Genomic DNA, 25,204 nt, shown 5'->3' on the forward strand with positions numbered 1-25,204 from the left:
TCACCACACCACTGGATTACGGATGAAGAACGGAAGCATACATGTAGTGCAAAAGAAGATCACTTGCTCTATATAGTTTAATTTACATGGTATGAAGAAGGAACTTGGTTGTACAACTGAAAACTTAAATTGAGAAAGGACAAACTTTTATTTATGAACTACATAATAAACTTTAAACAAGCAATTTGATGCAAACACCAAAAATAAACAGCTGTTGCAGTCATGCCTAACCAAATATATACAACAAAGTTTGAAGGCTTGAGATGGACGAACTTACATTATTGATGAAGACAGGCTCTATAAAGGCCTTGTCCATGCCGATGGGGGGGGGCAATTCAAGAAGTTTACCACAGAATCTTGTTCAAAAGCATTGCCTTTATTCTACATTTTGTTAATTAAGAGTAAATATAGATGTGATAATATACGAAAAAATGGAGAATATTTAAGATAAGATGAAGAGTGATGCTACATAACCAAGTAGCTATAAATGTAAGTGCAGCGATGCAGGCAAAAGGTACAGCCAAGAGCAATGCACAGCTAAACTTCTTCAGTACCAACCTTATCGTAAGAATAAATATAGATCTGATGTGTAGAAAATGGAGGGCAAAGGAAAATAAGCTGCAGAGTGATGGTACATGAACAACTACTTGTCACTATAAGTACACTGATAAAGTACAGCATGTACTTACAAGAACAATGCAGAGCTAAAAAACATTGGCATTGGATATATTCTACACCAATGTAACCATTCATACAGATCAGATAATTTGGAGCGAACAATTGATAAGCAAGCTATCATGCATACTGCAGTCACATAATGAACCCGGTATGTGTGCAAGTACAGTGATACAGGACAACAGGTACTAACAAGAGCAAAGCAGCGGGCAGCATATTTGTAATATCCTGTCATTCTTGTCAAACCGGAATTCTTCTTCGAGCAGATTATCTGCAAAAAAGATCCATAAGGCACATGCAGAAAAGTAGAAGTTCAAATTTTCATGTGATTTCGTAGACAGTACCTCATCCTGGGAACGAGACCAGTGCATAACAAGGTTTTTCCATTGAATGTCTTCTAAATTTAGCACAGGAGGCTTCACTAGAAATTCGTTTATAGACTTGCCATCAAAGTGTGATTTCCTCAGGTAACACCGATACTGCTGCAATGCTTCCTTGAAAAGCACAAGCAAGCTTTGCTCGTCATGACTATCCATATTGACCCTCGCCTAGTTACAACAATGTAATGTAAATCATTGATGTGTTCAATCAGCAGAAAACAGGAAAATAATAACCATGAATAATAGCACTTACACGTAAGTTGGACAGGAAGATGTGAAAATGGTGTTTGTCTTCACAATAATATTCCCATGATGGGAATATATGCACGTAGTCCCTAACAACATTGAAAGCATTGTCTTTTAAACTGGGAATAAATGGAACAGGGTTCCAATCTGCAGGAATTGACCGTCTCTGCGGTTCGGATAGGTCTTCGGCCGGCGGACTTGCTGTACTTTTTGCTGGAGTGGGTTTTTTCTGTGGTACAGCTGGTGCTATGGCAAATGAAATCGGTATACCTTTTGCTGGAGTGCAGGTCCTGTGTGGTGGAGCTAGTGGTGTGGCCAGTGAAGTATGGCTACAGTCTGCTGGAGTCGGTCCTACGTTTTGTGTCACTAGTTGTACAGGGGTGTTGTCTGATTTCTCCGGCACCACCACGTTTTTCAAGGACTTTGCTGGTGCTCCTTCAGGTTCGGCAATCACCCTCTTCCTTTTTGATGTCTAATGCACAAGAACAACATTTGAGTGGAAAAACATGGTATGATGAAAGATGGAATATGTATTGATAATGGATGGGCATGGCATCTCGACATATATGATGAGTAAACTAGCAGATGGCGGTGCAACAAAGTAGAAGAAATGCAAAGACAACATATGCAAGATACCCGCAATCAATAAAACATTGCCAAATTAGAACAGGCACCTTGATGGGTGAACAGGACAGGCCATCTGCCTTTGACTCCTCGAGGTTAGAATAGTCATGAGGATCATATTCTGAACAAGAATCAACAGGTGGGGAGCGTATGAGTATCATTGCATCCAGAATGGCACTCAATGCCTTGGTGCTAATTTTGTAGGTCATTGCAGCGTTTAGCTTCAAGAGTGGATTGCTGCTAGTGCGACACAAAGCAGCTACACAGATCATAGTGTAGATATAATGGGAAAACCTTAAGCATCAGAGTAAAATCAGCAAAGGGGAACTTGCTGGAAATATATGTGCTAGTATTGCCGGTACGGCTAGAAAGGATTTGGATACCAGCTCTCTTCAAGTGAAGGTGTGGTACTGTTAATATCAGTGTAACTCTCAAAGGCGACACAGCTCCCCGCATTTCCTTGCTATTCTTATAGGATTCAAGTGGGCAGGCCACTACAAATCCTATTCCTATGTTTACAAGATCCTACAAATCAAAGAGGCTCAAAGTGTCCATCACAACCGAGCGTATAGACCTCTACACTGCAAATGTCCCTGCTAATCTTCAGTACAAGGAACATAATGTACTACTATCATACTCCCTCCGTTCCAAAATATAAGTCTTGGTAGAGATTTCCACTATGGATCACATACAGATGTATCCAGATACATTTTAGAGTGTAGATTCACTCATTTTGCTCCATATGTAGTCCATGGTGGAATCTATACAAAGACTTGTATTTAGGAACGGAGAGAGTACATATTAAAGAAGAACGGAAGAGGAACATGGTAAAGAAGAGCAAGCATATTTTGGATAATAAAATGTTGGTTGCACAGTACCCACACATGATGAACCAGAGCGCATTAAGAATGCAACTCCCAGCTGTCTCTCGACCATTTCAGGCGGTTGGATGAAGATCCTATATCTCCTAACCCTTCTTCTTCCTCGTCTCTGATTCTTCCCATACAGAACACCGCACGGGTCGTCTGTCGGACCACCGGCCCCCACCGCCCGTGTTCCTCTGCCACCCCCACCCCTGCCCCAACCCCCACCCGCGTCGAGTTTTCTTCGTTCGGCAAGGCCCCACAACCACCCGAGCCCCTTCGATCGCACCGGCGAACTCCGACGAGCTCTGAAAAATTGACTGACCCAATTTTGAAATTTAGTCTACTGTGATTTAACTAGTGTGGAATATAAAAGGGGAAAACCATAAGCATTGGGAGTATAGTGTTGAGCGTGCCATGGCGGATCTGAAGGTGCAAACCGGACAAAGGCAACTTCGCAACCAAGACAAGAAATCAGAGTAAAGCAGTGGCGATCTATTTTCTTGCTACGATAAATAAGTTGAGCGGATACGAAAGAGTACGACCTCTGGTGCGGCGCCGTGTACGCATCTGCTGAGAATTTGACGGTGCTGTGGTAGCGATGGCTGTCGGCAGCGTGGAAGCAGATCTAGGAGGGTAGACGGTGGCCGTGGGGCGTGGTGGACGAGACGGTCGTAGGAGCGGCACCGGCAAAGTGGACGACAGCGGGGATGAAGCGAGAGGACGGGATGCAAGGATCCCGGTCTGAAGCCGTGGATGAGAGAGTTCGATCTCTTGTAATGGACGGCGGCGTCCGGGTATCAGCTCTGGCATGGTGGAGGAGGACGGCGGTGGATGGGGTGGCAGATGGCGGCGGACGGAGGACGGTGGGGTGGAGAGGGTGTTTTGGTGCCCACTGAGTACGAATGGGGAAAAGGGAGGTAGAGAGGAAGGGGGAACCATATATTCAGGGCGCGCTTGTCTCAAATGCGAGGAAATTTACAAACTTAGCTCCCGTTTCAAATTTCTACTACATCACAGCAACATTAGTCGGTTGGGGATAGGACGGTAATCTCGCATACACCGAATATTTGCCGACAAGAGTTTGTTTTTGGCGCCCACCGTGTATGAATATGAATGGGGGAGGAAGTCGATTTCGGCCGAGGACACAGTGTGTTTTGGCGCCCACCGTGTATGAATCCGGGTGAGAGGCAATTACGTCAAGTTTGGGTGAAATTACAAACCTACCCCTCTCGAAACCGATAGAAATCCAGCAGGTAGGCTTTGCGTGGCAGGGATAGGCAGTAGTGATTTCCATCTCGCAGATTTTGGTTTTAGGCGGTTAGTGCGACTTTCCCCGCTTCATTCAAATTTTGCAGAGTGCACGTTTACCGTGCCAACTCAATTCGAATCCCATTTGTATTCTATTTTTTTCGGGCGAGATCCATTTTCAATTGGAATTACATTCTATATACATCATTTTTAATATATACTTTCAAAAGCACAACACCATTTATACATAAATATGGTTTACAAATGGCATGATCTCAGATTCATAAGGTTGTATCCATCAATTTGGATTTTCAAATATTTGAAACCACTTTATGTTGAAATCCAATGTATGCATTCCTCGCTAACTGTCTCCAATTAATGTGTGTTTCATGCGGTTTTTTTACTTCTCAAACATGTATAATGTGTTTCACACACGCAACATATAGTGTAATCCCATTTAGACATTAATTGCATATAAACCATGCATTGTTTGTAATTGAAGAATCTATGGATCACCAATATTGATAAACTATATAACATAACACGTGTGCCCAAATTCAAATGAATATGCATGTTTGATACACCAATTTGCGTTATGATATTATCGATAGTCGTGATCTTCAGTTTAAATATTTGAATTCCCTTAAATCCAGATATTCGTCTCATATAGCTATCACTCATGCTTATATAGGACTATCTCTCTGGACCTATACGCGTTCATCGTCTCTCAGGTATCTCTCGTGCTACTTGTATGTCGAAAATGATCTTTTATCTTCGTAACACACTGACGGGACTCTCTCCCTCGACCTTCATCACTCTATCTCTCTCTAAGTATATCTTGCTCCCTACTATGTGTCTCTAACTATGATTCTCCATGTGGAATCTCTTTCTCTCAAACAAACACAAAACTTTGTCTCCCGGGGTCTCATTTCTCTCTACTATTCCCATGTGTGCCACTCGCACACCCCTCATACAGAGATGTCTTTCGCTCCTTAGATATGAGAACCTATGACTCTTCCTCTTCAATGTCTCTTTCTCACACACAAACACAAACTCTATCTCCCAGGGTCTCATATTTCTCCATTGTTCTCATGTATGTTGCTCACACACACCCTCTCTCCCTAGAGATATCTTGCGTTCCCTCGTATGTCTCTCTAGCTATCAGTCTCGTTGTGAAATATCTTCCTCTCTTGCAGACACAAAACTCCGTCTCTCTGGATCTCATTTCTCTCTGATATCTGTTTGTATGTAACTCACATGCACCCTCTCTCTATCTCTCTCACACCCACACACATAACCAAGCCTTCTGATTCACTCGACTCCTATCTCTAACGCACACTAGCTAGCATCTTTATATTTCTATTTATCTGTTTCTCCATCAACCTTCTTTCTCTCCCTCACTCTTGATTCCTATCACGCACACTACATATGTTTCTCTCTACATGCAGTCAAGTGCCCTCTCACACACATATATAACTTCACCCTTTGAACCACCCGATGGTCATCTCCAACACCCAAACTAGCGGATGTCCCTCTAGCTAGTATCTCCATCTCTGTATCTATCTGTAGTTTCTCTGTCAACATTTCTTTCTCGCACGGAGTCTTGCTTCCTATCACCCACACTATATATGTCTCTCCATACATATGCATTTATAGGTTGGCCTCTTTTGCACAATCGTTGCGCCTCACTCCCTCTGCTCTCCATAGATGCATGCTCCAGCCCACGCCACTATCTCTTAAAGACAAAAACACATGCTCAATTGTCGGGCCTTCTTCCCTGCATTCTCACATGCATGCATATTGTCATACCGATCCGTCTCTCGCATGTCGTTGATCTTATGACTTATGTCTTCTTTCTTTTATCTCGATCATACGCGCGCGCACACACACACACATCCCATGTATACATGTATACCTCTCACACATGCACGTTCAAGGTCTCTATGTCTCCATACGCAGTTAATTACCCTCAATCCTAACGCCACATCAAATCGTTCTCCTCTTTTGTGCACATAACTTCAGCCTGGATGGGTAAAACACACACTCACACTTAAAAATCTCCTTCTAGCTACCCCCCCCCCTCGCCTCTCACTCTTCCCCTATACCAATTCTATGAAGGCGTATTCACTTCTCTGAAGGCGTATTCTCAGAAGGGTGCTTTCTCTTTTTCAGCTCAGCCGGCCAAAGTGCATATTTTGTGAACGTTCACTGCTTTAGTTGCTTTTCTGCCTAAAAAGTGAACGGCCACAACTTTGCGCTCGTAACTCCGATTGAGGTGATTCCAACGCTCACGTTCTCTGTTCGTCGAGCTCTTTCCGTTGGCACCATTTTCATAATGTTTTCACACAGTGTAAATGACCATTTTTCCCTTGCCCATAAACAGCCCCCTCTGAGAGAGAACTGTTTCCGGCAACTCTTTCCGCGGCCGTTTCACACTTCTTCCCGGAGCACTTGTCGACCCCAGGCAAGCCAACATCTTATCATGAGCCCCGAAATTGCATGTTGACTTTGCTTGGACCTTGTTTATGTGTAGTTACAGTTGTTCCTTATCGTTTGCGTCTGCAGTTATTCTATTATGATTATCATGCATACTTATGTTTTCATGATATCTTTTGTCGTGCTAATTAGAATGTTATTATTGATAATGCCATGTCACTACTCTACTTTATTTTCATGACTTCGTTATAAAATTATATGATGATTGTAATGCACCATTGATATGCTAGTACTTGGTAATGTCATGTTCCTTATGTTATAGTTGTGCACTTGAGAAGTTTGACATTTTGTCCATGCATTTGTATGCTTCATGCTCATTGTTGCATTCATGTTAAATATGTTCGTGATGATGGAGAAGATAATAATATGACTTAATAATAAGAATACTCCTCCGTCATCGATGGGGTCGAGTCATAGTGCCACCAAATCGAACTTCTTCAGTGCAGCCACATTTTGCCTTTATGGGAAGGCCCTAATGCGATCTATTGTCATGCCTCTCGTCGGTGCCTCCATAGAGGAAAGGTTATGGGTGCACGCTACCCTGATCAGGTAGGCGGACATAAGCCTTGTGTGCTCGGGTTTGGATTTGAGCTCATGTCCTCGTTTAGGACCGTTTTGTTTTGCCACGATGGTGGCCGTTTTGCCACGACGGTGGCCGTTGGTGTCTTTGGTAGACACGGGGCCACCCAGGACTTAGCCTAGTGGGGAGTCGGAGTAGCCGGGAGAGTGTCACGGCAGTTGGTCAGTTTTGTCGGAACGTCGTTGGTCCACCCGAATGGGAGTGCGAGGCCATGGGTTCCATGGTGTGGGTACAGTGCGCTACCTCTACAGAGTGTTTATTAAGTCTATCGATAGCAGCACGGTTCGTAGTAGGTCACACTGTAGGGTCTTGGTCGAAATGGAGGATAAACCCGAAATAATTAAGTTAATTAATGTGGTAACAAGAATGTGGTGACTTGGAGTATGAGATAGTCTTGAGAAGTCACGGCGATGTTTTGATATGATCACGAGACGAGGTCTCGGTGAGTGTTGGAGACCAAGTGTTGGTCATGGTTGTGATCGCCGGAAAGATCACCATTTGAGACCAAGTGTTGGTCATAGTTGTGATTGCCGGAAAGATCACCGTTTTGTTACAAGGTAACCCATTCAACCGAGTGTGGTTCCGTTCGTGATCACCGTTCGGTTGCGAGACAACACGTTGGTAAGTGAGTCCGAGGGACTCAGTGCACAAGTTTGGTTGCATTACTTGTGTAATATGTTGCATTTAAAGAACCATGTCTGAACATGAGATGGTTGCATAAATTTAACATGTTATGTCTGCTTTGAATATGACTGGTAGTTTGTATGTAACATAGTTTCGTGATGCCATGCCCTGCTTTGATTGATATGTTAAATTATGCCATGAGTGAGATGATATGCTACGTTTTACTGTTGCCATGTTAGAAGCATGTTTTGATATGCCATGTGATTACCATGTTAGTAGATGCTATGATGTTTTTCATGCTTAGTTGATCTTTATCATTCCATGTTTAGTAATTGATATGAGATAGGTTGTTGCATGCACTTGGTTCTTGCTTTGTCTTCTGCTTGTTTCGATGCTATGTATTTGGTTGTCTTGCAAGTACATTCAATATACTGACCTGGCATGTCATGCCAGTTTTGTAGGTCATACCTGAAGTGTTCGCTTGACCCGTCGTGCTAGGCCGTAACCTTGCTAGTCCTGTGAGTTGTGGAGCCCATCCAGAGTTGTTATGTTGCCAAACCATGACTTTCACCGCCATTTAAATAGCCTTAGGGCTATGCCAGATAATTGTATTCATGAATGATGTAATCTTCTATACATGTATTTGATGAATATTCTTGTACGTGGAATGATGTATTATGGACCTGTCGTGCGTCAGGTGTTATCCTGGGCTGACGTGCGAAGGCCACCTGCTCCATGCGGATCGGGGTGCCACGGGACATTGTATCAGAGCAGCCAGGCTGGCATAGGTTATCCTAGTATTAGAACACCGCTACAATTAAATCGTAATGACCCTAAGGGATTTGACCCATCCCTGGCATCCGGCATGGCCACTGTTAATCCATAGGTGGCGTAGTCGGGACCGACACGTCCTCACCCCGCTATCCCCACCTAGTTAACCGTGGAACGAATAACAACCATATCCTTTCTAGTAGGCCACACCGCTTTCCCTTTGCCATTAAGGGAAAGGGGGCACACGAAGCGGGCATGTCCCGCATAGCTGCCTATAAAAGCCCCCTTTTCCACTAGTCGTATCGCGCTCTTCTCATTTAGCCATGTCCCTGCAAAGAAGCCTAGCTAGTAACACTCCAGCCGCACCTTCAAAGCTACCAAGTTTCACACCCGCACAACTGTCGTCAACCATACTGGCTTTCCACCCCTTCTTGCTGAAATGCTCGCCAAAGCCTTTGGCTATAATGCTAGCCCCGATTACCTGGTGTTCCAGTCGACACCCGTTCCTCACCTTCATCGCTATGATGCAAGAGTGCACATCGGCCCAGGTCCCCAAGTAGATGGCCAGCCGTTGGTTTTTCAGGGTAGAGCCATGCCTACCACTGATTTGGCCATTTAGGCCGCTACCTCCGAACTAAGTTCCCGCATGTGGCAGAGAAGAGGGAGTTCTGTTTCTTCCCCGTGGTGACAGAAGCAGGAATTCAACCTTCTCCCACTATCCAAGGGGATGACCCTGCAATCGCCCGCCTGGTGCAATATATCACTGCCCAGGGGACGATGATTTCAAAGATGCTTGTCGAATTCAGAACCATGGACAACGATGTGGTACGAGTTGTCAAAGAAGCTTATCGTGAGGCCCGTAAATTCGCATCTCAAGCTGTTCACCCAACGCCATCCGAGCCAGTGCTACCCTCTCAGCCTGTATTGTGGCCTCGGCCAAACATCATCACCCTCGACAAGGCTCTCTACTGAATCCACCAGCAACATATGCTTGGATCAATTTCAGCCACACCCCCAGTAGCCGAACCCCAACCCATAGTGCTGTCGGATGATGAAGAGGGAGATTGGCTCAGTCTTCGTCCTCCCGGAGAACCCCAGCAAGGCAAGCCCTCAGCTTGACCTCAGCCGCGCAATCAGTTGTTTCTGCAAGTAGGTTGGTCTGTCGGTTCATCCCTAGTATGAGGATAGAACCATGTATCCCGGAGTGAGTAGTTTCGTTTAGTGCGTAGAGCGCTCGTGCTTTGTTGTATGCTTGCACTGTTTGTAAACCGTGATGTGTTTATGTATGCTTTCTTGCTTTTGATTTTTGTGCTTGTTTTTGTTTGTCTCTCTGTCAAACAGAGGTGTTTGACAGGGTTGGCAATGTGTGCTAACAAGATTTTAACCAGTAGAGCACATACACTAAAAACAACATTGGCTCGTCCCGAGTCTTTAATAAAATGTGCGCTGGTGTAGGTATACGTATACTAGGATTACATATACCCACTGACATTAAACACTTTAGTATGATTTGTCCGGTGTGTTTTTCCTTTTTTTGCATGTTTATTGCCTCTGTTTGTTTGCTAGTTTAGATTATACTGCATACTGCACGCATACCCGGTTCACCCATGAGTATCTTAGGGCAGTACTCGAGGGAATGCAAAGTCACATATCACTATCTATCTGTGCATACCCCGTGTGCCGGATTTTCAAATCCAGAGCCTCGTAGAGGCATTTCCGTCTGGCAATTCCTCGTCTCTAATTATTTTCCCCGATTTCATTTCCGGAGGAACACTGCCAACTTTATTTCACTCGATCCAGTACATCTACCCCGATACAGATTTCAACTCCGATTCTACCTCGACACCTACTTTTTCATGGAGCAATCCGCGAAATTTTCCCGTACCCCCATGTGCTTCCTGAGCTGCTACAGCCACCTCGCCTGCATCTGGACCCCACCCCCACCATCGTCTCTGCCTTGCGTGGCGTAGGAAAGTTGCCACCCCCGCTCCACCGCCGCACGTGATTACTCCGCCGACGCAAAGCGATGAAGGATCTTCTCCTGCATCTCGAGCCATCGCACCCAGCCGCGCGTTGTCCCGAGCCCGATCATTCCTGATAAGAATCAGCAGGAGGATCGATGAGCCGATGAGCGTGCCCAGCAGCACCGCGAGGAACAACCGCAGCGCCGCCAAGAACATTTCCTCGCCGAAGGAGCTCAGCTCGATCGCGTCCAAACCGAAGAGGTAGTAGAGCGGCATGTGTTGGTGTGTTGGAGGAAAGTCGTGCTGTCGTCTTTCATAGCCCAACCCCGGTGTACGGTGAGCGAGGTCCAGGAGAATCGCTCGTCGCTCGATCACCGGCGTCCAGGAGGGGAATCCGCGAGCAGTGCCGACAAGGTGCTAGCCCGCGACGTGAGTGCTCGCTGCACCGGCGCCGTCCACGCCGCGCACTACGGCACTAGGGTCCTCATCACCCTAGGAGCTAGATGCGCGCTGCGCCAAGCCGCACGTGGAGCAGCGACGAAGAAAAAAGAGCAAGCTGGAGGTAGAAGAAGGAGGCTGCCAGTGGGCACTACACCTACGTGTCAGCAGGTGAAGCCACTATTCGTTGGGGTGCATCTAGAAATTTTTTGGGAGTCAGATCTTGAGTGCCCCTAGCCGTGGAGATAACCCTGTTTTGCCCATATATCTCTCTGGGTGTACCAATTATCGGTGCCCCAACTCGTTTGAATTTAACCAAAGTGTTAAAAATTAATCCCGAGGTTTTCCCCCAGAGTGGTTATTCTTTCATTTGTGTTGTATCCCTAGGAATCTCGAGGACGAGATTCTTTTTAAGGGGAGAAGGTTTGTAACAGCCCTGAAATTGGGTTATCAATTTTTGTGCTGTTATTCCTTCCTGGCACTCATTTTCAAAAAAAAAAATCCTCCTGAGTTTGCTAGATGACTATGATCATTCTTGTCATTTCCATCCTTTCAAAACCTTGCTCATGTCTTTGTTAGTGTGCAAGACCTCCTTTGCATCAGCTCAAATCCTCTCAAACCCTAAATTCCAAATTTTTGAATTTGGATATGTCCTTTGTGCTTACAAAGGAGCCATCATTTTCTTTGATCTGTTGATCCTCCCAATTGTTCCCAGAGATCCTCCTATCTTTCTGAGCCTTGGATGTGCAAAAATATTGCAAAGTCCCATGCAATATTTTTGAATTGTCATTTATTCCTTTTCTTGCCTTTCCGAGGTATAAAATCCAAAGACATAGCTAGCCATCTCCTAAATTCATGAGAATTGGTGGAGTTGATACTTATGCCTAATCCAAGCTCTAGCAAAATTAAATAAGGAAAATTGCCTTTTCCTATTTAATGCCAATATTGCATTTCTACCATTTTCCAAAGGAACTACTATTTTTATAGCAGAGACAACTCCCACATAAATTGTGGAGCTTGTCCTTGCTATATATTAACTAGTTCCATCCTAATCTTATGATTCTATAGTTCAAAATTGGGCACATGATCCAATGCAAGTTTCTGTCATCTCTGAAATTGTGCAAAGGAAGTACTTTATTCCTTATTCCAATGGAGTTGTAATTTGGCAGGGTGATTAACATTGTTAAATAACCAATGGATGCCAACTATGAGCTCAATCCATTCCTCCTAGCTCCCTGTGCAATTTTTCAAAGTTTTTGACCAGAACACAACTTTGTGAAGGAAGTACCTTCATAAAGTTTCCAAATGGGATGAAACTTTTCCATCCTCTCAAGTATCTAAAATAATTAGCCTCCACCTACATTCAGTTCATTTAATTGAACTATGTGAGCACAGGAGCAATTCTTGGTTTGTGTCCGATGTTTCAGTTTCTAAAGCAAGTGCATCTGATATTGCTCCATTATGGCTGAAAATATTCTCAAGCCTTCTCCTATCCATATAACCCCTCTCCAAAAAAAATTGGCTCATTTCAGTTAGCCATTTTCCCTGAGGATTTTTCTCAATTTTCTGGGCAAAAATGATAGCTGTGAAGGAAGTACCATTTTTGCAAGTCCGTTTGGTATGATATTTTTGCAGCATATACCTATGATCAAATCATCAGGTTTTGCCAAGTTTTAGCTCAATCCATAACTCCCATTGAGTGCTTATTCATGATTTAGTTTCTGTGTCAGATTTAGCAGTTGTACTCCCAGGATCGTAGTCCTAATGACTTCATAACTCCCAGGATCATAGTCCTTTCAACCCTGAGCCTCTCAGACAACAAATTTACCTTTTACCCTCTCTAGTTTACTCTCTAGAGTGTGGGCAAGTTTGCAACAGTAAACTTGTGGAGCTTGATTTACTCATCTGAATTTGTCTTTGTCCATTTCTTTACTGTAGTAACACTCTATCTTCGATGAACTACGCGGTAGACATGAGCGGGCATCAGTAAAAACTCCGGAGCGCGTCTTGTCCGTGGTGATCAAGAGTGTAGCCAACCCAAAATGATGGTCTAGCCACTGTTCTCGTTCGCAACGCTGCTCCCACCGGCTCTGGCCTCGCCATTAATGTCCTACAGTCCCCCCCCTCGTCGTCGCCTTCCCCCTGTTTTCTTTTCCGGCGAGCCATGCCAACGACCGAATAGTGCGCTCCTATGCACCGTCTCCTTCCTCCCCGGTGTCCTCTTCCTCCTTTAGTCTCCGAGCGTTTCTCGTCTCCGTGAGCCTCTGGCACTCATCCACTTCCCCATCGTCGACTTCCGGTGCGTCCCCGTGACTGCTGCGGCCGGCAGAGCCGTGGCCGGACTCGCTCGGCGGCGACCAGCTCGGGTGCCTTTGCCCCGGCTATATATAGCCCGCCCTCGACCCTCTGGAGATCATCAGCAGCCTCTGCCCACCTCTCTACGCCTCCCCACGCTCCTCATTTCGCCCCCGGAGCTTCTCCTCGACCACCACCACTGACGTGGCCGCCGCCTCGGGTCTCGCCCGATTCTAGCAATGCCACGCCCCTCCCTCCATTCCACCTCCACCACTTCATCCCTCAGGCTCAGGCGAACCCCCCCCCCCATAGCCTCAGCGCTTTCCCTACTCCACCGTAGCTTCTCTGTCTCCGGCGGCCGAAGCCTCCCTCCGCGGCGTGCCTTCCTGCTCCCGCTATGATGCTGGTCGGCGGCAGCGGCTACCACCCTGAGATGTCTCTCTCCTTCCTAAGCATCTGGGTAGGTCGGCCGTCACGAGCAGTGGCCGGAGTCGCCAGCGCTCGCCATCGGGGCAATCCCCTTCCTCGGCCTCATTCGATCCCGAGCGGGAGGAAGAAGAAACCAGGCCAGGCGGGCCCCTTCCTGCGTGGCCCCACCTGTCAGCGACCGTAGGGCCTGTCCCAGTGCCACATCAGTTAAGTGGCGGCGCCTCCGCCGCGAAGCCGTTTTCCCCAGTCTGAAAACGTATTGTTCCCTGAGTCCGTTTCCCAGGTTAGAAAGCGCATTCTTTTATTCTTTTAGATGAAAATACGTTTTCACTTCTCTGAAGGCGTATTCTCAGAAGGGCGCTTTCTCTTTTTCAGCTCAGCCGGCCGAAGTGCTTATTTTGTGAACGTTCACTGCTTTAGTTGCTTTTATTGTGTAAAAAGCGAACGGCCACAACTTTGCGCTCATAACTCCGATTGAGGTGATTCCAACACTCATGTTCTCTGTTCGTCCAGCTATTTCCTTTGGTATCATTTTCAAAATATTTTCACATAGTGAAAATGAACACTTTGCCCTTGCCCGTAAACAGCCCCCTCCGAGAGAGAACTATTTCCGACAACTCTTTCCATGGCCGTTTCACACTTCTTCCCGGAGCACTTGTAGACCCCAGGAAAGCCAACCTCTTATCATGAGCCCCAAACTTGCATGTTGACTTTGCTTGCACCTTGTGTGTGTGTAGTTACAGTTGTTCCTTATCGTTTTCGTCTGCAGTTATTCTGTTATGATTATCATGCTTGCTTATGTTTTCATGATATCTTTTGCCATGCTAATTAGAATGTTATTATTGATAATGCCATGACACTACTCTACTTTATTTTCATGACATCGTTATAAAATGCTACGATGATTGTAATGCACTGTTGATATGCTAGTACTTGGTAATGTCATGTTCCTTATGTTATAGTTGTGCACTTGAGAAGTTTGACATTTTGTCCATGCATTTGTATGTTGCATGCTCATTGTTGCATTCATGTTAAATATGTCCATGATGATGGAGAAGATAATAATATGACTTAATAATAACAAAACTCCTCCGTCATCGATGGGATCGAGTCATAGTGCCACCAAATCGAACTTCTTCAGTGCAGCCACATTTTGCCTTTATGGGAAGGCCCTAATGCGATCTATTGCCGTGCCTCTGATCAGGTAGGAGGACATAAGCCTTGTGTGCCCGGGTTTGGATTTGAGCTCGTGTCCCCGTTTGGGACCGTTTTGTTTTGCCACGATGGTGGCCGTCGGTGTCTTTGGTAGACACGGGGCCACCCAGGACTTAGCCCAGTGGGGAGTCGGAGTGGCCAGGAGAGTGTCATGGCAATAGGTCGGTTTTGTCGGAACGCCGTTGGTCCACCCGAATGGGAGTGTGAGGCCATGGGTTCCATGGTGTGTGGTACAGTGCTCTACCTCTGCAGGGTGTTTATTAAGTCTATCGATAGCAGCACAGTCCGTAGTAGGTCACACTATCGGGTCTTGGTCAAAATGGAGTATAAACCTGAAATAATTAAGTTAATTAATGTGGTAACAAGAATGTGGTGACTTGGACTATGAGATAGTCGTGAGAAGTCACGCCGATGTTTTGATATGATCACGAGACGAGGTCTCGGTGAGTCTTGGAGACCAAGTGTTGGTCATGGTTGTGATCGTAGGAAAGATCACCATTTGAGACCAAGTGTTGGTCATGGTTGTGCTCGCCTCAAAGATCGTCGTTTGGTTACAAGGTAACCCGTTGAACCGAGTGTGGTACCGTTCGTGATCCGTGAGTGATCACTATTCGATTGCGAGACGACCCGTTGGTAAGAGAGTGCGAGGGACTTAGTCCACAAGTTTGGTTGCATTACTTAAGTAATATGTTGCATTTAAATAACCATGGCCGAACAGGAGATGGTTGCATAAAGTTAACATGTTATGTCTGCTTTGAATATGACTGGTTGTTTGTATGTAACATAGTTTCATGATGCCATGCCCTGCTTTGATTGATATGTTGAATTATGCCATGATTGAGATGATATTTTATGTTTTACTGTTGCCATGTTAGAAGCATGTTTTGATATGCCATGTGATTACCATGTTAGTAGCTGCTATGATGTTGTTCATGCTTAGTTGATCTTTATCATGCCATGTTTAGTAATTGATATGAGATAGGTTGTTGCATGCACTTGGTTCTTTCTTTGTCTTCTACTTGTTTGGATGCTATGTATTTGGTTGTATTGCAAGTACATTCAATGTACTGACCTGTCATGTCATGCCAGTTTCGTAGGTCATACCCAAAGTGTTCGCTTGACCCGTCGTGCTAGGCCGTAACCTTGCTAGTCCTCTGAGTTGTGGAGCCCAGCCAGATTTGTTATATTGCCAAACCAAGACTTCCGCCGCCATTTCAATATCCTTGGAGCTATGCCAGATAATTGTATTCATCAATGATGTAATCTTCTATATATGTATTTGATGAATATTCTTGTACCTGGAATGATGTATTATGGACCTGTCGTGCGTCAGGTGTTAACTTGGGCTGACGTGCGAAGGCCCGCTGCTCCATGTGGATCGGGGTGCCACACGGTGCTCCAATGGAGTTCGATGAGAATAAAGTGGAGACCCACGTGAGGGAGACGGATCTCTCGGTGGTGTACACCATCGACCCGGCCGTGGTGGACCACTACATCAATAGCATTGAGTAGTTGCTTGCTCGAGACAAGTATAGGGTGGTCGGCATCGACCTTCAGTACACCGCCGGTCGTCCCGACCGTTTCAACAGGTTTGTCAATAGCACTGACTACAAGTTTTCCATGGTGGAAACCACCGACGATGTAAAAGCGCTCAGGGTTACGGGCTTGGCTTGCAAGAACCTTGTCGAAATCCATGAGCACTACAGGGTCTGGGGCTGCACGAAGGACTCCCTGGTTGAACTCGCTTCGGCCATCATCGACCCCTACTACGAAAAGATAAAGTAGGATGCCCAGAGAACAAGTCATGTATCCTGGCATAGGGCCTGGATGTGGCAACTGGATGAACCTCACCTCAGGTTCACGGCCAAGAGCGTGTACACATGCTACAAGTGCCTCGTTACCCAAATCGACGAACCCGGATCGAGCCACAACCAGAGAAAGCGTCACAAGAAGTAGATGATGATCAGATGATCATTTATGCTAGTTAATAATGCATGTAATATATAGTTTACTTTATTGGTCTGTGGAAATGCCATGTGTGTAGTAGCCACCTATGTAAGTGGATGTTTAATTTGGTTATGCAACCATGTCCTTATAAGTGTGTGTGTATATATATATATATATATGTTGTTCTATATGCAAGCTTCTCCTCGTTCGGCAAGTTGACGGGACACAACAAAGTAATGCTAGACCATGCTGCCTCCTCTCCGGTTAACATGGCTTAATTTCAAACGAGATAAATACATTGCCGGTCACTGTATATTTGTAAAAATACGGTCAGTGGACTTCATAATACACTCATTGCGCTCAATATATATATTTTCCGGTATTCATACGGTCACTAGCTCACCCTGACTGAGTATGTGTGTGCACGCACGTGTAGGTTGAGCACTTGAGCGTCACCGTGTGTGTTCCGTCGTGTGCTCGGACATGCATGCATTAGGGTGTCGCGCGCATTTTTGCGTATATGTGTACGTGTGACTGTTCCATACACGTAGGGGGAGTACATGTAGGGGCCACTAAGGAGCAGTCAAATCACACAGTATGTTAGTCGGAAGAAGCAACCATCATTTCACTCTTGAATGACACGTACGCAATATAAAATGGTTGATATGGAGAGAAAAAGAAAACCACTAGCAGGGTGCGTGTGAGAGACGGGTTAGGAGGTGAATGACACGTGGACCCAGGGGGTGGCTGGCCCACCTATCATACAGCCAAAGGCAGGTGTCGTAGAGGGCCGAGGAGTAGTACGAAATCCTATGCACCTACGCACGCTAACCAAGGGTTGAGTGATCACTCGAATCGCAAGATCAGTTGACTAGAAGCTACGCTAGACCCATGGAGGCGATGAGCGCGAGCATCAGCCGGCTGTGCCAGATGGTCCACGACGCCGGCCTGCGGCCCGGCAGGTAGTATTTCTTGAGGCCGCCAGGGCGAGGGGCCGCTTGGACGACAGCTTCGCATCCTTGTTCGACGAGGTCCTCGTCGGTTTCCTCGAGAAGTTCACCGTAGTCAAGAAGCTTGCGGACGACATTGACGTAAGTCTCCAGCTGACGCGCCTAGGCTCTGCGATGCCCGCCACCCTCAACGGCCACTATGGTAACAACCTCTTCGACGCACTGGTGGCCCTGCGACTGCCCGTCGCCGCGCCGGAGAATGTCCACCTCGAGGTCGCGCTCGCCGCGCAGCGCTTGGCGCAGCAAGACACCATCGACATAATCACCCACGTCTACGCGCAAATCGTCCACAAGGACTAGTACATGCAAGAGGAGGATGATAGGACGCTGGCCTTCTTGGAGCGCATGGCAACCTTGGACGGCACTGTTCAGAAGCACGTTGAGGTCGCCGCCAACGCTGCTGCTCCTCACATGTCGGTTGGTGACCCGGCGCACTAGGGCGTGAGGATGTTGTTGAACGTTGATGGATCCGTATGTATTTTTATCCTTCCGTCAAATCCATGTAGTAGTATATGATACTACAGTAATTATCTTACCTTTCGCATCAACTTCATAATTTTCGTACGTACTCCATGCATGAACGGCGCCAGAAGCAAACTTCTCATTACTCTAGGCAAAATCGTTATTTTCTATCTATCGGTCGCGCCATGAAGCAGAACCAAATTTTACAAGTTACGAGTTAAAAAGGAAAAGCCTGCCGTGTTCGCGTCGCACCCCCACACGGTTGGTCCGGCACGCCGCTCAAGTGGGAATGCGTGAGGTGTTGCATTTTCACTTACAAGTGGGACCGCAGTTGAGCAAACCGACTATCGGCAAACCCCCACCCCGCCCACCGCGCGATGGCTGAGAAAAGAGGACAGGAGGGAGAAGAGATGGCTGTAGCACGAACTCCAAGAAAATTGGTGTCGGATGGGACTCGTGTGGGTGGTGTGTGCCATACTGCTAGACGTGAATGCTAGTTATGGCCCATGCCACCCCACTATATCGAGCCTATATCGAGGTACGTAGAACAAATTTCCTGCAGTCCGTGCTCAGCCCTCCTCTATCTCTCTTCTCAGCCAGCCAGTGGACGTGCGGAGCCCATCGTCTGTTTGCTCACATGCGGCCCCACATGTCAGTGAAAACGCAAGACGACCCACTGAACCTGCACATCTTTCACCTCGACGTGCTGGTGATGAAAAACAAATCCAATAAAGATCTTCGGTGGCCGCTTTTGGAGTTACTCAAGAGTAGTAAGATTATTTACAGTTTAACCCAAGATGCATATCTCGTGGCTTCAACTACCACTCTATTTTCTTTCATGACACGACCTGGATGTTGGATGTCCCACATGTCGGCAAAAGGAGGAAGAACCCGACCAAATCTTCGGTTCTGATCTCGGATTAGACTAGTTGTGCTAGCTTAAAAAATTTATTGTGTACTCCCTCCATTCCAAAATACTTGACTTCCATTTTTCCAAAAATGGATGTACCTATATACTAAGACATGTCTAGATACATATATATTTTGACAAATAGAAGGCATGTAGTATTGTGCAACGGAGGGAGTAGAATGGATGCAAGTTTTTGTATTGGGAAGAAGAGTACATCCATATATTGATAGAGCGCAATTTAGTAGATGTTCTATCACTTTTAGCTAGTATAGAATAGAGGCTAGACATGAGACTAGATGCGAGAAAGCAGCGTCTACTTCTTTACACTCGAAGAAGAAAGAAGCACGCAAGATCGAGCCTCCGCAGATCAACAATGAATGCATCGAGAAGGCACTAATCCAAGTTACTACAGGAGTAGTCAAAATTATCATTGTAGTTCGTGCAAAACGGAGGTCCGTTTGGGGTCGTGCGTTGGAGTTGGCCTTACAAGTGGGACCGCAGTTAAGGAAACCGACTATCGGCAAACCCCCACCTCGCCCGCCACGCGATGGCTGAAGTTAGAGAAACGACGAGGTTGAAGAGATTGCTCTCGCACGGACTCCAAGAAATAATATGGTGTCAGATGGATGTCGTGGTGGTGGCGTGTGCCGTACTCCTGGACGTGAATGCTTGTTCTGGCCCATACCACCCTACTACTCCTACTACCACTACAACAAAAACACCAGGTATGGTCGCTTTTTCTGGGGCGCTTTTTTATTCATCTCTACGCTCATGAACACTGACGACCTAAAGACACTTCTTAAGACGTTTAGAAAGCGCCACAAACTTTTGATTTTAATTAGGCTAAAAAATAAGTATTTTAGTTTTAATTAACTTTAAGAGACGATCTGTGAAACGCTTTATGTGCGCCTCTGCTCTTCGAGAAGATTTGTGAAACGTCTTAATGTGCGACTCTGTTCTTATCATAGATTTAAGAAAACTTTGAATAATTATTTTTTCAACCCAGATATCTATGAAAATTAGCTGTACTAAACTTTGGATAATGCTACTTTGTTATTTGATTGTGACTTTAAACATCCCCTCTGTAATGTGCTTCTATGTCCCTGCAAAAAAAAGTTGTTTGTCTATGTATATTTGTGAATTGGTGTACGTATGAGGAAAGCCCATTGGATTTTCATATGAAGCCATCTCAAAAATATTTTGCATGGTAATATATGTCTCAATCATATCATAAAAATTAAAATACAAGTCACATAAAGACCACCAAGACAAAAGTGAAAAGACAGCAGAACGTCTCTGAGCTTAATACCAACGTCCGTCACCTGTCTCCAGCACCATCATATCAGCCACCGAAAGAAAAAATGACGGATCACCTTCTCACCTGAGATCGACGCAACTACATTGTTGATATACAACTTTGCAGACCTTCAAGGTGGCTCGCCATAGACGAAACCATTACCGTTGAATGAATTAGACCGGGGCAACACCCCGGACACGTCATCGAATTCCAGATCTGGCACCCACATGACTAAGACGTCGGAGGAGAAAACCATACCTGCCATCCACGAACCACGGGCCCAGCACACGTTCCATCTTTCAGATGCCATTGTTGCAGACCACAATCTGCATCCGCTCCTCGACTACCTCCCAAGCTCCGCGCCGACGTTGGAGCATACGCCGGCGCAACGACGGAGCACGAGGATACATGTCCACCACAGGGATGCCGCCGACGCCACGACATCCCCGCTTGAACATACCGATTCCCGGATCCTTCACCGACAATAGAGATGATTGCCTCGCCGAAGAAGAATCCGGAGTTTCTTTATTCAGCATCATCATCGCCACCGCTGAAGGCAAGACGTCGAACGATTCAAAACCCTAAACTTTTTGGGCCCTAAAACCTAAAGGTAAAATAATCCACACGTACGGGTTCAGGTGATCCCCTCACCACCGACGACCAAAAAGTCGTTAGCAGAGAAGAGCCCCCAGAAGACGGCGCAGGAAGGAGCGGCTCTCCTGTGGCGGCGGTTAGGCCTCGCTACATGAGGAAAACTTTTCAGACTCCACCAAAGACTGAGATACGATTCAGAAAGCCATCCCAATCACCCAACGAATGCAATGGACGGCTGCTATGCCAGGTCGTATACAATTCGTAAAAGAACAGTCGTAGATGTAGCAAGGCTGATGTATATTATTTGATTGAAAAAAAGGGGCTGACGTATATTATACTACGTACTTTTTTAGGAGGAATATATTATACTACCTCTGTGATACGCAACTCCCTAAAATGATAAAAGAAATCAGCAGTTAGGGCCGCCGCCGCTCGGCGCCTCGGCAACAGCAGTCGATCTCCCGCCGCCGTTTGGCCCAGCCAGAGCCATCGTCGTCGCTCGCCCCCTCTACCATAGATCTCACGCCGTCGCGCTCCCCCGGCCAATGATCTGACGCCGCCGCAACTCGCCCCCAGCCCGAACTCCGGCGTCGCCCGACTCTGATCCCCCGCCGGCCCTCCGGCCAGAGCTCCACCGCCGCTCGACCACTCCTCCTAGACAAGTTCCCCCGCCGCTCGATGCTGGTCGCCTCCCTACAGCGCAAGCTCCTCTGCCACCTGACGCCGGTCTGCCCCAGGCCAAGCTCCCCGATCCCCTGACGCCGGTTGCAGCCCGACATCGCTCCCCCCAACGCCAGGCTCCGCCGGTTGCAGCCCGACACCGCTCCCCCCAACGCCAGGCTCCGCCGGCCGCAGAATACTCTACCCGGACGACTCCTCTCTCGCTTTGCTGCCGACCTTGGCAATGAGCTCGCCGACACACCTCTGCTGCTAGGAGCTTGTCCACAGGTTGTTCTTCTCATTTTTCTATCTCCATATCATGTGAAATATAGCTCAAATTGCGATATGTCACCTCTGTTTTCCCTTTCTGTCTTTGCAGTGATGCACTGTATTGGTGAAATTTGAAATCAGTGAATACTTTTTGGTGATTGGATGAGAATTGTTGTTAAAAACAGTGCGGACTGTTGATTCGATGGCAATTGTTGATGACATGATATTTTTGAAGTTGATCTGGTTAGGGGGAGCTGCATATGTCATGCCACACAAGAGTATTTTTCTTTTTTTAGCAAGAGAAACCACTGGATATTACTTAGATTTTTAGTAACTGGTTATACCAGCTAGCCTTCTGTTCTGCTGTTTGTCAAGCATTGGGGAATATACATCCATATTTGTCATTTATGATATTTTCTTTATGTACTTCACATAAATTCTATTACTCTAGTAAAGACACATCTCCACTTATGTTTTCCAGTGTAAGATGAAAGATTGGGTAGATCCTATTATACAATTTGAACCTTAGTATCTATTGCACAGTTTAAAATATTCATATATACCTATGTTTAATGTACAAGAGCATATGGAAATTACAAACTGATCGATTTTGCTTTCATTACTATGAGTGGTAGCTCAGCTTTGAGAATGTTGCAGGGCAGAGTGTTTCTCTTAGGAAAAAAGGTTGTTGTGGCAAAGAAAGGGAAAGGGAAAAAGAAGGGCAAAGATAGTGAAAAAGCAACTGAAGGTCCTGAAAAACAGAAGCGTAAAAGAGCGCCTAACAAGAAATCAGGTAATGTCGCACGTAAACCTGAGAAGAAGCCTGAGGATTGTTTCAAAAAGAAGTCAATATACTTTGATTTGGAATACTGGGAGTACAACAAGTTAAGGCAAAATCTAGATGTAATGCATATTGAGAAAAAACATCTGTGAAAATTTAATTGGAACCTTACTGGATATTGATTCTAAAACAAAGGATGGCCTTAATGCACGACTTGACTTGGGAGAAATTAGAATTCGATCTAGCCTTCAACCTGATGAAGGTGATAAGGGTAAAACTAAATTGCCGCATGGACCTTTTAATATGTATAAAGAAAAGAAGGAGATTCTTTGTACAGTGATTAAGAATTGTAGGACACCTGATGGTTATGCATCAAACTTTTCGAGGTGTGTGAACATGAAAGAATTAACATTGACTGGCCACAAAATCCATGACTGTCATGTTATTCTAGAAGACAACCTTCCTGTGGCACTTTTAAACTATTATCCCAGTAAAGATGTCATGATAATAGTTGTTGAGCTGGCTAATTTCTTCAAGAAGCTATGCTCCAAAGTGTTAGATGTCTCTGAGCTTGACAAACTGCAAGAGAGTATTGTGAAGACACTTTGTAATATGGAAAAAGTTTTTCTTCCATCGTTTTTTACTGTCATGGTACATTTGATGGTGCATTTAGTTGAAGAAGCTAAACTTGGTGGCCCGGTGCATTACAGGTGGATGTACCCTCTAGAGAGGTATGCTACTTTCATTTTATTTGTTATTTTACACGGTGCATCTAAGTATATGATTTGATTTATTGTTTCCCGTGATCATATAACCTTGTTGTTTTATGATGTTCAGATCATTTGTTTGGCTAAAGTCACTTGTGCGCAATAGAACTTATCCTGAAGGTTCTATTGCTGAAGGATATATTGTTGAAGAATGCTTGACCTTTTGTTTAAGATTTCTAGAAGGAACCACACGTTTCACGAGAACATCTAGGAACCCTGATCCTTCAGATAATACAAAGGGCATGTACATGTTTGATAGTGTTGGTGAGCCAATTGGAAAGGCTGTCACTGTAGGCCAGTTGGACGATCAGCTTCTAGTTCAAGCACATCGATATGTCTTGCGACACTGTGATGAGCTTGATGATCTCCGTAGGTGTGCTTCAGTGCTATCTTCTATTTCTGTTGTTTTTCACAAGTTGGAAAAAATCATGATGTTATTTTTCTTATTATTACAGAGAATTTGTGGATCAAGAGAAGAGGAAGCCGGGTAACTTAAATTTGACGGATGATGACAATGAGGATTTGATTAGTAGACACTTTGCTGACTGGTTGGAACAAAAGGTATAATTCTCCTTCAGCATGTTCCTTCACTTTAGTTCCATATGAACTCAATGTAACCACTCTTACATATAGGCTATACTAGATGATGGACCGGATATTACAGAAAAGATAAGAGCATTAGCCGCAAAACCAAGCAAATGCGGGGTGTGCTATAGTGGCTATATAATTAATGGCTTCTAGTTTCATAATATCAGTCGCGAGACAGGACGCGTGACACAAAATAGTGGTGTCGTGAACCTTGCTGAAAATGGTGTCCTATTATGGCCGGTTATCTGACATCTTCGAATTGTCATACAGAGATTACAAGGTGGTGCTCTTCAAATGTGATTGGTATGATGTTCATCACAAAGCTAGTATTTAAGAGATGAGTTTGGATTCACTCATGTGAACTTCTCCCGCAAAATACATACATGGGAGAAGTTAGAGGATGATCCTTTTGTATTTTCTTCCCAAGTGGACCAGGTATTTTATATCCAACATCCGAGAAGTGAGAATTGGAATACCATGGTGAAATTCGAACCTCGTGATATTTTTGACATGGGTGGAGAACCATCTTCTGATGAAACAGATTAGTCTTTGTGCTTTCAGCTTGTTATCGGCAGCTAAGATATAGGTTGAGCACTTGTCATCCATGCTCCTAGGTAGAGTTGCTCCAATATAACTATTCTAGCTGGGCGGATCTTCTTCAGAATATATTGTTCCCTGTGTTACTCTGTAATGAACGAGTCCATGGTCTTTTTAATGCATATTTTCCCTTTTGTTATGAATGAATTTATGGCTATCCGTTCACTTCTTTGAATAGTTTTTAAATTGTTTTTTTAACTTTCACATGACAATAGTACTGCTAAATTTTGGAACGTTCTGATGAAGTGTGCTTCAGGTTCACTTCCTGATTGGATGCTTCTTTGTGCTAGTTTATAGGAAACGAAAGTAGTCTAGTCAATATTTCAATAATATTTTGCAAGTTCATGACATCGACTTTGCACGATTGACATCCCAGTCATAAAAATCAAAAGCAATAAGGGATATTTGGTAAAATCAGTTAAGTGTTACAGTAACTAGTACAATATTTTTTTTTGTTATTCTTAAATCCT

The 25,204-nt window shown here is 45.2% G+C and overlaps 1 protein-coding gene across 1 annotated transcript; it reads left to right on the forward strand.

Annotated features, from left to right (window-relative positions):
• Nucleotides 1-21,831: 21,831 nt before the first annotated feature.
• On the forward strand, nucleotides 21,832-24,891 carry LOC125537118. Its single transcript, XM_048700417.1, has 6 exons — nucleotides 21,832-22,019; nucleotides 22,659-22,794; nucleotides 23,456-23,513; nucleotides 23,620-23,922; nucleotides 24,005-24,110; nucleotides 24,183-24,891. Exons 3-6 carry the CDS (start codon nucleotides 23,497-23,499, stop codon nucleotides 24,288-24,290), a joined length of 534 nt encoding a protein of 177 aa, XP_048556374.1. The 5' UTR covers nucleotides 21,832-22,019; nucleotides 22,659-22,794; nucleotides 23,456-23,496; the 3' UTR covers nucleotides 24,291-24,891.
• Nucleotides 24,892-25,204: the final 313 nt, after the last annotated feature.

The sequence above is a fragment of the Triticum urartu genome, chromosome 2 (genome assembly GCF_003073215.2).
Source record: "Triticum urartu cultivar G1812 chromosome 2, Tu2.1, whole genome shotgun sequence".
NCBI lineage: Eukaryota > Viridiplantae > Streptophyta > Magnoliopsida > Poales > Poaceae > Triticum > Triticum urartu.

Excerpts from the sequence above, each read along its gene's own strand:
- LOC125537118 (XM_048700417.1), top strand. Across the intron at positions 23,923-24,004 it reads GAGCTTGATGATCTCCGTAG|AGAATTTGTGGATCAAGAGA; the intron begins GTGTGCTTCAGT and ends TTATTATTACAG. Across the intron at positions 24,111-24,182 it reads CTGACTGGTTGGAACAAAAG|GCTATACTAGATGATGGACC; the intron begins GTATAATTCTCC and ends TCTTACATATAG.